Below are 12,866 nucleotides of genomic sequence, written 5' to 3'. Positions count from 1 at the left end.
TGTTCACAGCTGAACCCTTATGAACCTGCTGCCAGCCCACTATCTGTTCTTCTGTGGCTCGCCCTGCCAGAGGTTGTCTCTCTTGCTCTTCCTGCTGCTGCCACAGTGCCTCCCAAAGTCTGGCCACTCTGTACATTCCTCCTCTGCATTGGGTCCAGGAAGACCAGGTGGATGAGGGATTTAGTCGCTCTCTCCCATTTTTTAAACTCCCTTTGGACGCAGCAACAGTGTCTCTCCACGTGCCTTCCTGAGATGCCACCAACACAATCTTTTCCTGCGAGTCCAATAGCAGACTACTGTCTCACTCATAGAGGCCTACTGGCACAGGCTGGTAATGACCCCCTTGCCCCTCATTTCCACTCAATGTCAAAAACAAATGAACCACTCAACGAGCATAGCTGCCTTCTCACTTAGCATCAATGTCATCATTGATCCCTTTTTGCGACCTGTGATGTCCGTGGACACATCTATATAGGTTTCTATAGACTGCAGTCCCTTTCTTGCTACTTAAAAAACCTTTTGTTGCACTTCAGCCACACATTCCTGATCTAAGGGCACATGGTGCGGAGAGGGGTGGGGCAGGAGGACCTCTTTGTGAATCTGCTCATGGGCCTGGCCAAACTTGCCATCAACAGGTCCAGGCGGTGGGTGATCGAGAGGGTTGTCCAACCCGACTATCTGCCCCTCTACTGCGGCTACATTAGTGGCTAGATGCCCCTGGAGAGGGAGCATGCGGTGTCCACTGGCACCGTTGAGACCGCAGGGGCTGAGGTGCATTACTGACCCCATTAATTACATTTACGTTCGATGTTTTAAGTCTCATATTTTTGATTCGCTTTTTGTTTCAGGCAGTTTCCCTTTAATTTGTCCCTCAGTTAATTTGATTTGGTGTACTTGGTTATTTATGTTCATCAAAATAGTTGGATGCATTCTCCTGCTGGTAAAATCAGAATCATGCGCTATTAGGGAGGGACGGTATGGCAGCACAGTGGTTAGCACTATGCTTCACAGCACCAGGGTCCCAGGTTCGATTCTCAGCTTGGGTTACTGTCTGTGCGCAGTCTGCACCTTCTCCCTGTGCCTGCGTGGGTTTCCTCTGGGTGCTCCGGTTTTCTCCCACAAATCCCGAAAGACATGCTGTTAGGTGAATTGGACATTCTGAATTGTCCCTCTTTGTACCTGAACAGTTGGCGGAATGTGGCGACTAGGGGCTTTTCACAGTAACTTCATTGCAGTGTTAATGTAAACTACTTGTGACAATAAAGATAATTAATTTTACGGTTCCAATCCAGCACAAATCCGCCTGATCCTCTGCATCCCCTCGCTCCTGTGGGCCCATTAAATTCTGCCCTGTATGAGATTCTGACCTATATTTCAGCCTGACCATGTAAATCAGACGTCCGCAGAGCATACTGTTACATGTAGAAAGCCCAGGGATCAAGCAAATAACCCTTGTTTTATATACTTTGGGCACCCATCATTTGCAGAATTTCCCTGACCTATTTATCTCTCCAATGGCATTGAGAGGAACATGTAATTTTGACAAGACAGGCTAAGAAACAGTTTTTCAAAATATGATCAGGACAATCAAAATTTAAATATATATCTTAAATTCAAGAATCGACTATCAAATGGTTGCTGCTGAATCGGCAGAAAACAAGGTGGATACCAATATCCACTAAAAAGGAACTAGTAGGGCCAGTCGAATTTGGGGACAGCCAAAGACTGGGCATTAGTCATAACTGTTAAAAATCTATGATACATCTTTCCTTCTTTTCGCATATCTATTAGTTCTACATGGAGCAGAAAGAAATACCAAGTGTAGCCTTCATATGAAGTAGGACAAGCTGGAAAGGAATAGTTGGATCAGGGCATGAGATGATTTTCAGTCCCCTTTAAAAAATACACATTCTATCATTACTTTTATTTTCCCAGTATAAATCTGGGTGACCACCAGAAAGGGCAGGCAGTCAGTGCAGGAATCCCCTGTGGTGTCCCCCTCTCAAACAGGTATACCCCTTTGGATACTGTTGCGGGGGGGACAGCCTATCAAGGGAAAACAGCAGCAGCCAGAGCAGTGGCACCACGGCTGGCTCTGATGTTCAGAAGGGAGAGTCAAAGCGAAGAGCAATAGTCATAGGGGACTCGATAGTCAGGGGCACAGATAGGCGCTTCTATGGATGTGAAAGAGACTCAGGATGGTATGTTGCCTCCCTGGTGTCAGGGTCCAGGATGTCTCCGAACGGGTAGAGGGCATCCTGAAGGGGGAGGGCAAACAGGCAGAGGTCGTTGTACATATTGGTACTAACGACATAGGCAGGAAGGGGCATGAGGTCCTGCAGCAGGAGTTCAGGGAGCTAGGCAGAAAGTTAAAAGACAGGACCTCTAGGATTGTAATCTCGGGATTACTCCCTGTGCCACGTGCCAGTGAGGCGAAAAATAGGATGATAGAGCAGTTAAACACGTGGCTAAACAGCTGGTGTAGGAGGGAGGGTTTCCGTTATCTGGACCACTGGGAGCTCTTCCAGGGCAGGTGTGACCTATATCAGAAGGCCGGGTTGCATCTAAACTGGAGAAGCATAAATATCCTGGCCGCGAGGTTTGCTAGTGTCACACTGGAGGGTTTAAACTAGTATGGCAGTGGGGTGGGCACTGGAGCAATAGGCCAGAAGGTGAGAGCATTGAGGGAGAACTAGAGAATAGGGACAGTGTGGCTCTGAGGCAGAGCAGACAGGGAGAAGTTGCTGAACACAGCGGGTCTGGTGGCCTGAAGTGCATATGTTTTAATGCAAGAAGTATTACGGGTAAGGCAGATGAACTTAGAGCTTGGATTAGTACTTGGAACTATGATGTTGTTGCCATTACAGAGACCTGGTTGAGGGAAGGGCAGGATTGGCAGCTAAACGTTCCAGGATTTAGATGTTTCAGGCGGGATAGAGGGGGATGTAAAAGGGATGGCGGAGTTGCGCTACTGGTTAGGGAGAATATCACAGCTGTACTACGGGAGGACACCTCAGAGGGCAATGCGGCTATATGGGTAGAGATCAGGAATAAGAAGGGTGCAGTCACAATGTTGGGGGTTTACTACAGGTTCCCAACAGCCAGCGGGAGATAGTGGAGAAGATAGGTAGACAGATTTTGGAAAAGAGTAAAATCAACAGGGTTGTTGTGATGGGAGACTTCAACTTCCCCAATATTGACTGGGACTCACTTAGTGCCAGGGGCTTAGACGGGGCAGAGTTTGTAAGGAGCATCCAGGAGGGCTTCTTAAAACAATATGTAGATAGTCCAACCAGGGAAGGGGCTGTACTGGACCTGTTATTGGGGAATGAGCCTGGCCAGGTGGTAAAAGTTTCAGTAGGGGAGCATTTCGGGAACAGTGACCACAATTCAGTAAGTTTTAAAGTACTGGTGGACAAGGATAAGAGTGGCCCTAGGGTGAATGCGCTAAATTGGGGGAAGGTTAATTATAACAATATTAGGTGGGAACTAAAGAACCTAGATTGGGGGCGGATGTTTGCGGGTAAATCAACATCTGACATGTGGGAGGCTTTCAAGTGTCAGTTGAAAGGAATTCAGGACCGGCATGTTCCTGTGAGGAAGAAGGACAAATACGGCAATTTTCGGGAACCTTGGATAACGAGAGATATTGTAGGCCTTGTCAAAAAGAAAAAGGAGGCATTTGTCAGGGCTAACAGGCTGGGAACAGACGAAGCCTGTGTGGAATATATGGAAAGCAGGAAGGAACTTAAGCAAGGAGTCAGGAGGGCTAGAAGGGGTCATGAAAAGTCATTGGCAAATAGGGTTAAGGAAAATCCCAAGGCTTTTTACACGTACAGAAAAAGCAAGAAGGTAGCCATGGAAAGAGTTGGCCCACTGAAGGATAGGCAAGGGAATCTATGTGTGGAGCCAGAAGAAATGGGTGAGGTACTAAATTAATACTTTGCATCAGTATTCACCAAAGGGAAGGAATTGGTAGATGTTGAGTCTGGAGAAGGGGGTGTAGATAGCCTGGGTCACATTGAGATCCAAAAAGACGAGGTGTTGGGTGTCTTGAAAAATATTAAGGTAGATAAGTCCCCAGGGCCTGATGGGATCTACGCCAGAATACTGAAGGAGGCTAGAGAGGAAATTGCTGAGGGCTTGACAGAAATCTTTGGATCCTCACTGTCAGGACTGGAGAATAGCCAATGTTGTTCCTCTGTTTAAGAAGGGTAGCAAGGATAATCCAGGGAACTACAGGCCGGTGAGCCTTATGTCAGTGGTAGGGAAATTACTGGGGAGAATTCTTCGAGACAGGATCTACTCCCATTTGGAAGCAAATGGACGTATTAGAGAGAGGCAGCATGGATTTGTGAAGGGGAGGTCGTGTCTCACCAACTTGACTGAGTTTTTTGAAGAGGTCACAAAGATGATTGATGCAGGTAGGGCAGTGGATGTTGTCCATATAGACTTCAGTAAGGCCTTTGACAAGGTCCCTCATGGTAGACTAGTACAAAAGGTGAAGTCACACGGGATCAGGGGTGAGCTGGCAAGGTGGATACAGAACTGGCTGGGTCATAGAAGGCAGAGAGTAGCAATGGAAGGATGCTTTTCTAATTGGAGGGCTGTGACTAGTGGTGTTCCGCAGGGATCAGTGCTGGGACCTTTGCTGTTTGTAGTATATATAAATGATTTGAAGAAAATGTAACTGGTCTGATTAGTAAGTTTGCAGACGACACAAAGGTTGGTGGAATTGCGGATAGCGACGAGGACTGTCAGAGGATACAGCAGAATTTAGATTGTTTGGAGGCTTGGGCGGAGAGATGGCACATGGAGTTTAATCTGGACAAATGTGAGGTAATGCATTTTGGAAGGTCTAATGCAGGTAGGGACTATACAGTGAATGGTAGAACCCCCAAGAGTATTGAAAGTCAGAGGGATCTAGGTGTACAGGTCACTGAAAGGGGCAACACAGATGGAGAAGGTCGTCAAGAAAGCATACGGCATGCTTGCCTTCATTGGCCGGGGCATTGAGTATAAGAATTGGCAAGTCATGTTGCAGCTGTATAGAACCTTAGTTAGGCCACACTTGGAGTATAGTGTTCAATTTTGGTCGCCACACTACCAGAAGGATGCGGAGGCTTTAGAGAGGGTGCAGAAGAAATTTACCAGAATGTTGCCTGGTATGGAGGGCATTAGTTATGAAGAGCGGTTGAATAAACTCAGTTTGTTCTCACTGGAACGACGGAGGTTGAGGGGCGACCTGATAGAGGTCAACAAAATTATGAGGGGCATAGACAGAGTGGATAGTCAGAGGCTTTTCCCCAGGGTAGAGGGGTCAATTACAAGGGGGCATAGGTTTAAGGTGCGAGGGGCAAGGTTTAGAGTAGATGTACGAGGCAAGTTTTTTTACACAGAGGGTAGTGGTTGCCTAGAACTCGCTACCGGAGGAGGTGGTGGAAAGCAGGGACGATAGTGACATTTAAGGGGCATCTTGACAAATACATGAATAAGATGGGAATAGAGGGATACGGACCCAGGAAGTTAGAAGATTGTAGTTTAGTCGGGCACCATGGTCGGCACGGGCTTGGAGGGCCGAAGGGCCTGTTCCTGTGCTGTACTTTTCTTTGTTCTTTGTATTAAAGCCTTCAGTTGGACTACAACCTCGCTTTAGTGGTCATTGATCGTGCATCAATTTAATATGCTCGTTTTTTTTTTTTTTTTTTAAAAGGATGGAGCTCCGAATCAAGCCGGAGTTTCTGCAACTCAGCCCTCACGCGGCGAACTCAGCGGCAATCTTTAAGCACTGGCTGGCGTGCTTTAAAGGGTATCTCGGGACGGCCGAAAACACATCCACGGGAGAGCAGAAAATGCAAGTCCTGCACTCAAGGCTGAGCCCGGAGATTTACACCCTCATCGAGGAAGCGGAAGACTTTGATGCAGCAATAGAGCTGCTAAAAGGACATTATGTTCGCCCGGTAAACCAGGACTACGCCCGGCACCTGCTTGCAACAAGGTGACAAACCCCTGGGAAATCGCTGGAAGAATTCTACCGTGCACTCCTGGTGTTGGGGAGAAACTGTAGCTGCCCGCAAGTTTCGGCGAGCGAACACACTGAACTCTTGGTCCGGGACGCTTTCGTGGCAGGTATGCTATCCTCAGAAATCCGCCCGCGACTGCTAGAAAAAGACACTCTGGGTCTCAAGGAGGCACGGGCCCTTGCAGGCTCCCTGGACGTGGCCTCCAGGAACGCCCACGCTTATGTTCCTGACCGGGCGGCAGCCCACTGGGTAGCGTGGAACCCCTCTGCAGCCGACCCCGAGACATCCCCCATCCCCCCATGAGCCTGCGCTGCAAGGTGGCCTTGCAACCCCGGGGGCCCCTCTGCTACTTTTGCGGGCAGGCCAAGCACCCCCGCCAGCGCTGCCCGGCCCGCGCATCCACCTGCAAGGGATGTGGCAAAAAGGGCCATTTCGCGGGGGTATGCCAGGCCCGTGCGGTCTCTGGCGGCGAATGCGGACTGCCACCACAAACCTCTCCACGGTCCCCGTGCAGCCAACGGTCGCTGCCATCTTCCTACGCCAGGGCAACGTGTGGACCCCGGGCGCCGCAATCTTGTCCCGCAGACGCCACGCTAGAGGGATGGGCGCCGCCATTTTGTGTACCCCCAGCCATGTGCGGCCAATGGGTGCCGCCATCTTGGATGAACCCCCAGGACCCCAGCTCGGCTGACCACGCACTGCCCGAAGAGAACTCTCAACTGCTGCGATTGGCCTTGGTGACTCTGGATCAGTCCCGGACTCGAACACTCAACTGCTACAACGACTGTATTCATCAACGGGCACGAGACGTCCTGCCTAATCGACTCTGGGAGCACGGAGAGCTTCATACGGTAAGGCGCTGTTCTCTCTTCATCCACCCCGTTAATCAAAAAATCTCCCTGGCCTCCGGTTCACACTCCGATTAAGGGGTTTTGTGTAGCAAACCTCACAGTCCAGGGAAGGGAGTTCAAACATTTCCGTCTCGACGTCCTTCGCACCTCTGCGCGGCTACACTCCTGGATTTAGACTTCCAGTGTAACCTCAAGTCTAACCTTCAAATTCGGCAGCCCTATACCCCCCCTCACTGTCTGCGACCTCGCGACCCTTAACGTCGAGCCGCCTTCCCTGCATTATAAGGTCTTCTCCACGGTGGACCTCCAGTCCGCCTACCACCAGCTCCCCATCCGCACTAGTGACCGATAATACACTGCCTTCGAGGCAGATGGGCGGCTCTACCACTTCTTAAGGGTTCCCTTCGGTGTCACCAACGGGGTCTCGGTCTTCCAGAGCGAGATGGACCGAATGGTTGACCGGTACGGTTTACGGGCAACATTCCAGTATCTCGATAATGTCACCATCTGCGGCCACGACCAGCAGGACCACGACATCAACCTCCGAAAATTCCTCCAGACCGCAAAAATCCTTAACCTTACATACAACAAGTTTAAATGCGTGTTTAGCACCGACCGCCTAGCCATCCTCGGCTACGTAGTGTGAAATGAAATGAAATGAAAATTGCTTATTGCCACAAGTAGCCTTCAAATGAAGTTACTGTGAAAAGCCCCTAGTCGCCACATTCCGGCGCCTTTCCGGGGAGGCTGTTATGGGAATTGAACCGCGCTGGTGGCCTGCCTTGGTCTGCTTTAAAAGCCAGCTATTTAGCCCTGTGCTAAACCAGCCCCAACCCTGAACGCATGCGCCCCCTTATGGAGTTCCCCCTCCCTCACTGCTCCAAGGCCCTGAAGCGCTGCCTACGGTTTTTCAGTTCCTACGCCCAGTGGGTCCCCAACTATGCGGACAAGGCACGTCCCCTGATCCAATCCACAGCTTTTCCCCTGTCGATAAGAGGCCCGCCAGGCCTTCAGCCGCATCAAAGCAGACATTGCAAAGGCCACGATGCACGCCATCGACGAGACCCTCTGCTTCCAGGTCGCGAGTGAGCGGGCAGACCAGTGGCCTTCTTCTCACGTACCCTCCATGCATCCGAAATCCGCCACTCCTCAGTCGAAAAGGAGGCCTAGGCCATAGTAGAAGCTGTGCGACATTGGAGGCATTACCTGGCTGGCAGGAGATTCACTCTCCTCACTGACCAACGGTCGGTTGCTTTCATGTTTGATAATGCACAGCGGGGCAAGATAAAAAACGACAAGATCTTGCGGTGGAGGATCGAACTCTCCACCTACAACTACGAGATCTTGTACCATCCTGGGAAGGTAAATGAGCCTCCTGACGCCCTGTCCCGCGGCACATGTGCCACCGCACAAGTGGACCGCCTCCGAGCCCTCCACGAGGACCTCTGCCACCTGGGGGCTCATTTTGTCAAGACCCGCAACCTGTCCTACTCCATCGAAGAGGTCAGGACCGGCATGTTCCTGTGAGGAAGAAGGACAAATACGGCAATTTTCGGGAACCTTGGATAACGAGAGATATTGTAGGCCTTGTCAAAAAGAAAAAGGAGGCATTTGTCAGGGCTAACAGGCTGGGAACAGACGAAGCCTGTGTGGAATATATGGAAAGCAGGAAGGAACTTAAGCAAGGAGTCAGGAGGGCTAGAAGGGGTCATGAAAAGTCATTGGCAAATAGGGTTAAGGAAAATCCCAAGGCTTTTTACACGTACAGAAAAAGCAAGAAGGTAGCCATGGAAAGAGTTGGCCCACTGAAGGATAGGCAAGGGAATCTATGTGTGGAGCCAGAAGAAATGGGCGAGGTACTAAATTAATACTTTGCATCAGTATTCACCAAAGGGAAGGAATTGGTAGATGTTGAGTCTGGAGAAGGGGGTGTAGATAGCCTGGGTCACATTGAGATCCAAAAAGACGAGGTGTTGGGTGTCTTGAAAAATATTAAGGTAGATAAGTCCCCAGGGCCTGATGGGATCTACGCCAGAATACTGAAGGAGGCTAGAGAGGAAATTGCTGAGGGCTTGACAGAAATCTTTGGATCCTCACTGTCTTCAGGTGATGTCCCGGAGGACTGGAGAATAGCCAATGTGGGGGGACCCGCAACCTGCCCTACTCCATCGAAGAGGTCAGGACAGCCACCAGGGACTGCCAAATCTGCGCGGAGTGCAAACCGCACTTCTACCGGCCAGAGAAAGCGCACCCGATAAAGGCTTCCCGTCCCCTTGAACGCCTCAGCATGGACTTCAAAGGCCCCCTCCCCTCCACCGACCGCAACACATACTTCCTGAACGTGATTGTCGAGTACTCCCGGTTCCATTCGCCATCCCCTGCCCCGACATGACCGCAACCACCGTCATCAATGCCCTCCATAGCATCTTTGCACTGTTCGGGTTCCCCGCTTACATACATAGTGATAGGTGGTCCTCCATTATGAGCGATGAACTGCGTCAATTCCTGCTCAGCAAGGGCATCGCCTCGAGCAGGACGACCAGTTTCAACCCCTGGGGTAACGGACCGGTAGAGAGGGAGAACGGAACGGTCTGACCGTCCTACTGGCCCTACGGTCCAGGAACCTCCCAGTCTCCCGCTGGCAGGAAGTCCTCCCGGATGCCCTCCACTCTATCCGGTCGCTGCTTTGTGCCACCACCAACCAGACACCTCACGAACGTCTCCTTGACTTCCCCAGGAAGTCCTCCTCTGGGACCTCGCTCCCGACCTGGCTGGCAGCACCCGGACCCATCCTGCTCCGAAAACACGTGTGGGCGCACAAGTCGGACCCGTTGGTCGAGAGGGTCCATCTGCTCCATGCTAACCCCCGTCGGGGTACGCCTACGTGGCATACCCCGACGGCCGACAAGATACGGTCTCCCTACAAGACCTGGTGCCTGCCGGAGCCCCACGCACACCCCACCCACCAGTCCCACCCTCCCCTCCACCAGGGCACCTTACAGGAGGATCGGTCCTTCCGCTGGCCCTGTCTAGGCCCCCCCACCCACCGACGCACCCTACAGGCACTCCCTTCCCAGGTCAACCGTTTTCCCCACCAGCGCCGTCTAGGGGTGCCGAAGCTGCCATGGAGATCAAAGCCACGCTCCTGGAGTCACAGACACCCGAGCTTCCACCGGAGTCACCACCGAAGCTCCGACGATCACAGAAGATGACCAGGGCCCCCGATCGACTGATCACTTCATTTTAAATTGTAAACCGTAAATTTAAATCATCATTTGTAAATAGCTATCAGAATTGTAAATAGTTACAAACGCTGTATGGAGGTATTACGGTACCTCCATAACTAATTCTACCACGTTGCCATGTTTGTAGTAGCAGGCCACCACCCCCGCCAGACTCGTTTTTAACAGGGGGTGAATGTGGTAGTAGAGGTATTACGGTACCTGATAGGCTGGAGCACCATTGGTGGAAACTGTATGCTTCCTATTGGTCAAGCTGTATGGTAGCTCCGCCCTGCTAGGCAGGGTATAAGAGCCCGTGCCGCCCCAGCAGCCTTCATTCTGTACCTGAGCTGCTGGGGGGAAACATCTAGCTTATTAAAGCCTTCAGTTGGACTACAACCTCGCTTTAGTGGTCATTAATCGTGCATCAATAAAAAAAGTGTCAAACATATTGATACTTTAAAGTTTCACCAATAGGACCTACAGGCACTTAAACTCTCAATCTTAGGTAAACAAACATTGTGAAATTATGAGCAGACATCAGAGAACTATGAATCTAAACCAAGCAATGTTTTTTTGGAGGATTAGGTGTTTCATCAGAGTAAGGAATGTCTGGAATTTCAGCCAAGCCTCATTATACAATCTATGGGGGAGGTATGGAGGGCTATATCCCGCCTTGGGACAATGGTGGTGGTGGGGGTGGGGGGTCTGTGTAGGCATAGGAATAGGAGTCATTGCAGCAATTACAACAGAACAGGTATGAATAGATACAAGATAAAACATTACTGCAGACGTGGACCACTAGTGGAAAACTAGTGGAGTTTATTGAATGTATTGGAGCGCAAGGAAGTAATTATACAATGGCTGTAATCACAAGGATGCCCCTGATCACTTTGACCATTCTCAATGGTTTCAAACTGAATGTGGTACAACAGGTAATTAGAGAGCTAGATGACAATGTTAAATGGAACAGAGGTTAGAGATAGAATGGAGGGAGTCACGAGTAACATTTTAAAGAAAATGATGATCACAGCAATTTTGCTATACTTCTACTATACCCCTAGTATACTCCCTGTGCACACAACTCCATCTACAAGTTTGCTGACGTTACGACCATAGTGGGCCGGATCTCAAATAACGCCGAGTCAGAATACAGGAAGGAGATTGAGAACCTAGTGGAGTGGTGCAGCGACAACAATCTATCCCTCAATGCTAGCAAAACTAAAGAGCTGGTCATTGACTTCAGAAAGCAAAGTACTGTACACACCCCTGTCAGCATCAATGGGGCCGAGGTAGATATGGTTATCAGTTTCAAATTCCTAGTGGTACACATCTCCAAAAATCTGTCCTGGTCCACCCAGCGCCTATACTTCCTGAGGAAACTAAAAAAAATTGGCAATTCCACATTAATTCTTACCAACTTTTATAGATGCACCATAGAAAGCATCCTATCGGGCTGCATCACGGCCTGGTATGGCAACTGCTCAGCCCAAGATCTCAAGAAACTTCAGAGAGTCGTGAACACAGCCCAGTCCATCACACGAACCTGCCTCCCATCCATTGACTCCATCTACACCTCCTGCTGCATGGGGAAAGGTTTAGCACACTGGGCTAAATAGCTGGCTTGTAATGCAGAACAAGGCAGCAGCGCGGGTTCAATTCCCGTACCAGCCTCCCCGAACAGGTGCCGGAATGTGGCGACTAGGGGCTTTTCACAGTAACTTCATTGAAGCCTACTTGTGACAATAAGCGATTATTAATTATTATTAATTAAACCGGGCAGCATAATCCAAGATCCCTCCCACCCGGCTTACTCATTCTTCCAACTTCTTCCATCGGGCAGGAGATACAAAAGTCGGAGAACACGCACAAACAGACTCAAAAACAGCTTCTTCCTCGCTGTTACCAGACTCCTAAACGACTCTCTTATGAACTGACCTCATTAACACTACACCCCTGTTGCTTCACCCGATGCCGGTGTTATGTAGTTACATTGTGCACCTTGTGTTGCCCTATTATGTATTTCTTATTTCCTTGTCTTTTCATGTACTTAATGATCTGTTGAGCTGCTCGCAGACAAATACTTTTCAATGTACCTTGGTATACGTGACAATAAACATAAACAAAATCCAAATCCAATTGTAGAAGAACAGGAGGACATCCATTGTTATAATTATGAGTTTTATAAGATTGTTATGATTGGGACTGTGTAATTAATTTAGGGCGATATGAAGGGGGTCTTGTTCTGAAGTATGCCAGTCAACAGACCTTGGTGAATTATCGGTCTGTACAGGGATCATGGCACCATGGAAAGGTAGCTATTTATGATGTCTGTGAAGGATACAAAGGAGGAGCAGGTGCACAGCATGGAGATGATTCTTTTGAGGACTAAATGTCGGAGAGGTAAGTCAGGAAAGAGGGATAGTAGAAGAGGAGGAAGAAGGTAACAGATACTATCAAGGCTGGAGATAAAGAAATCAATGAGTCAGCAGTGATCAATAAAAAACATACATCATTCCATTTGAAATAACGGAACTTATAGAAGAAAATAAAGAAAAAGACAAACAATATTTTTCCAACCTTTTGCAAAACTCTTGGAGGTAAAACCCGTTCTGATGGTCCCCCAATCAGATTCATGCGGACAAGTATATGATTCCTCTCCACAGAGAGACCATCAATTATGAAATCTCTGAAATAAATATTATAATTACTTCAGGGAAAAAAAAAGAGTTACTTATTTTTTCAATGTAAATCATGTAGTATGTTAAGGA

General features: G+C 49.3%; 1 protein-coding gene across 6 annotated transcripts in view; it reads right to left on the bottom strand.

Annotated features, from left to right (window-relative positions):
* tbc1d32 (TBC1 domain family, member 32) overlaps window positions 1–12,866 on the bottom strand; it is a 452,053-nt gene that overhangs the window by 198,847 nt on the left and 240,340 nt on the right. For all 6 annotated transcript variants that reach the window (XM_072499364.1, XM_072499359.1, XM_072499363.1 and 3 more), the window contains one exon: window positions 12,676–12,784. In XM_072499364.1, coding sequence (XP_072355465.1) covers window positions 12,676–12,784 — 109 coding nt within the window. The remainder of the gene's footprint in view (window positions 1–12,675; window positions 12,785–12,866) is intronic.

Source organism: Scyliorhinus torazame, chromosome 4, assembly GCF_047496885.1.
Source record: "Scyliorhinus torazame isolate Kashiwa2021f chromosome 4, sScyTor2.1, whole genome shotgun sequence".
In the NCBI taxonomy this organism is placed as follows: Eukaryota; Metazoa; Chordata; class Chondrichthyes; order Carcharhiniformes; family Scyliorhinidae; genus Scyliorhinus; species Scyliorhinus torazame.
Note: the sequence above shows the minus strand (reverse complement) of the source record. Positions and strands in the feature narration are given on the sequence as shown.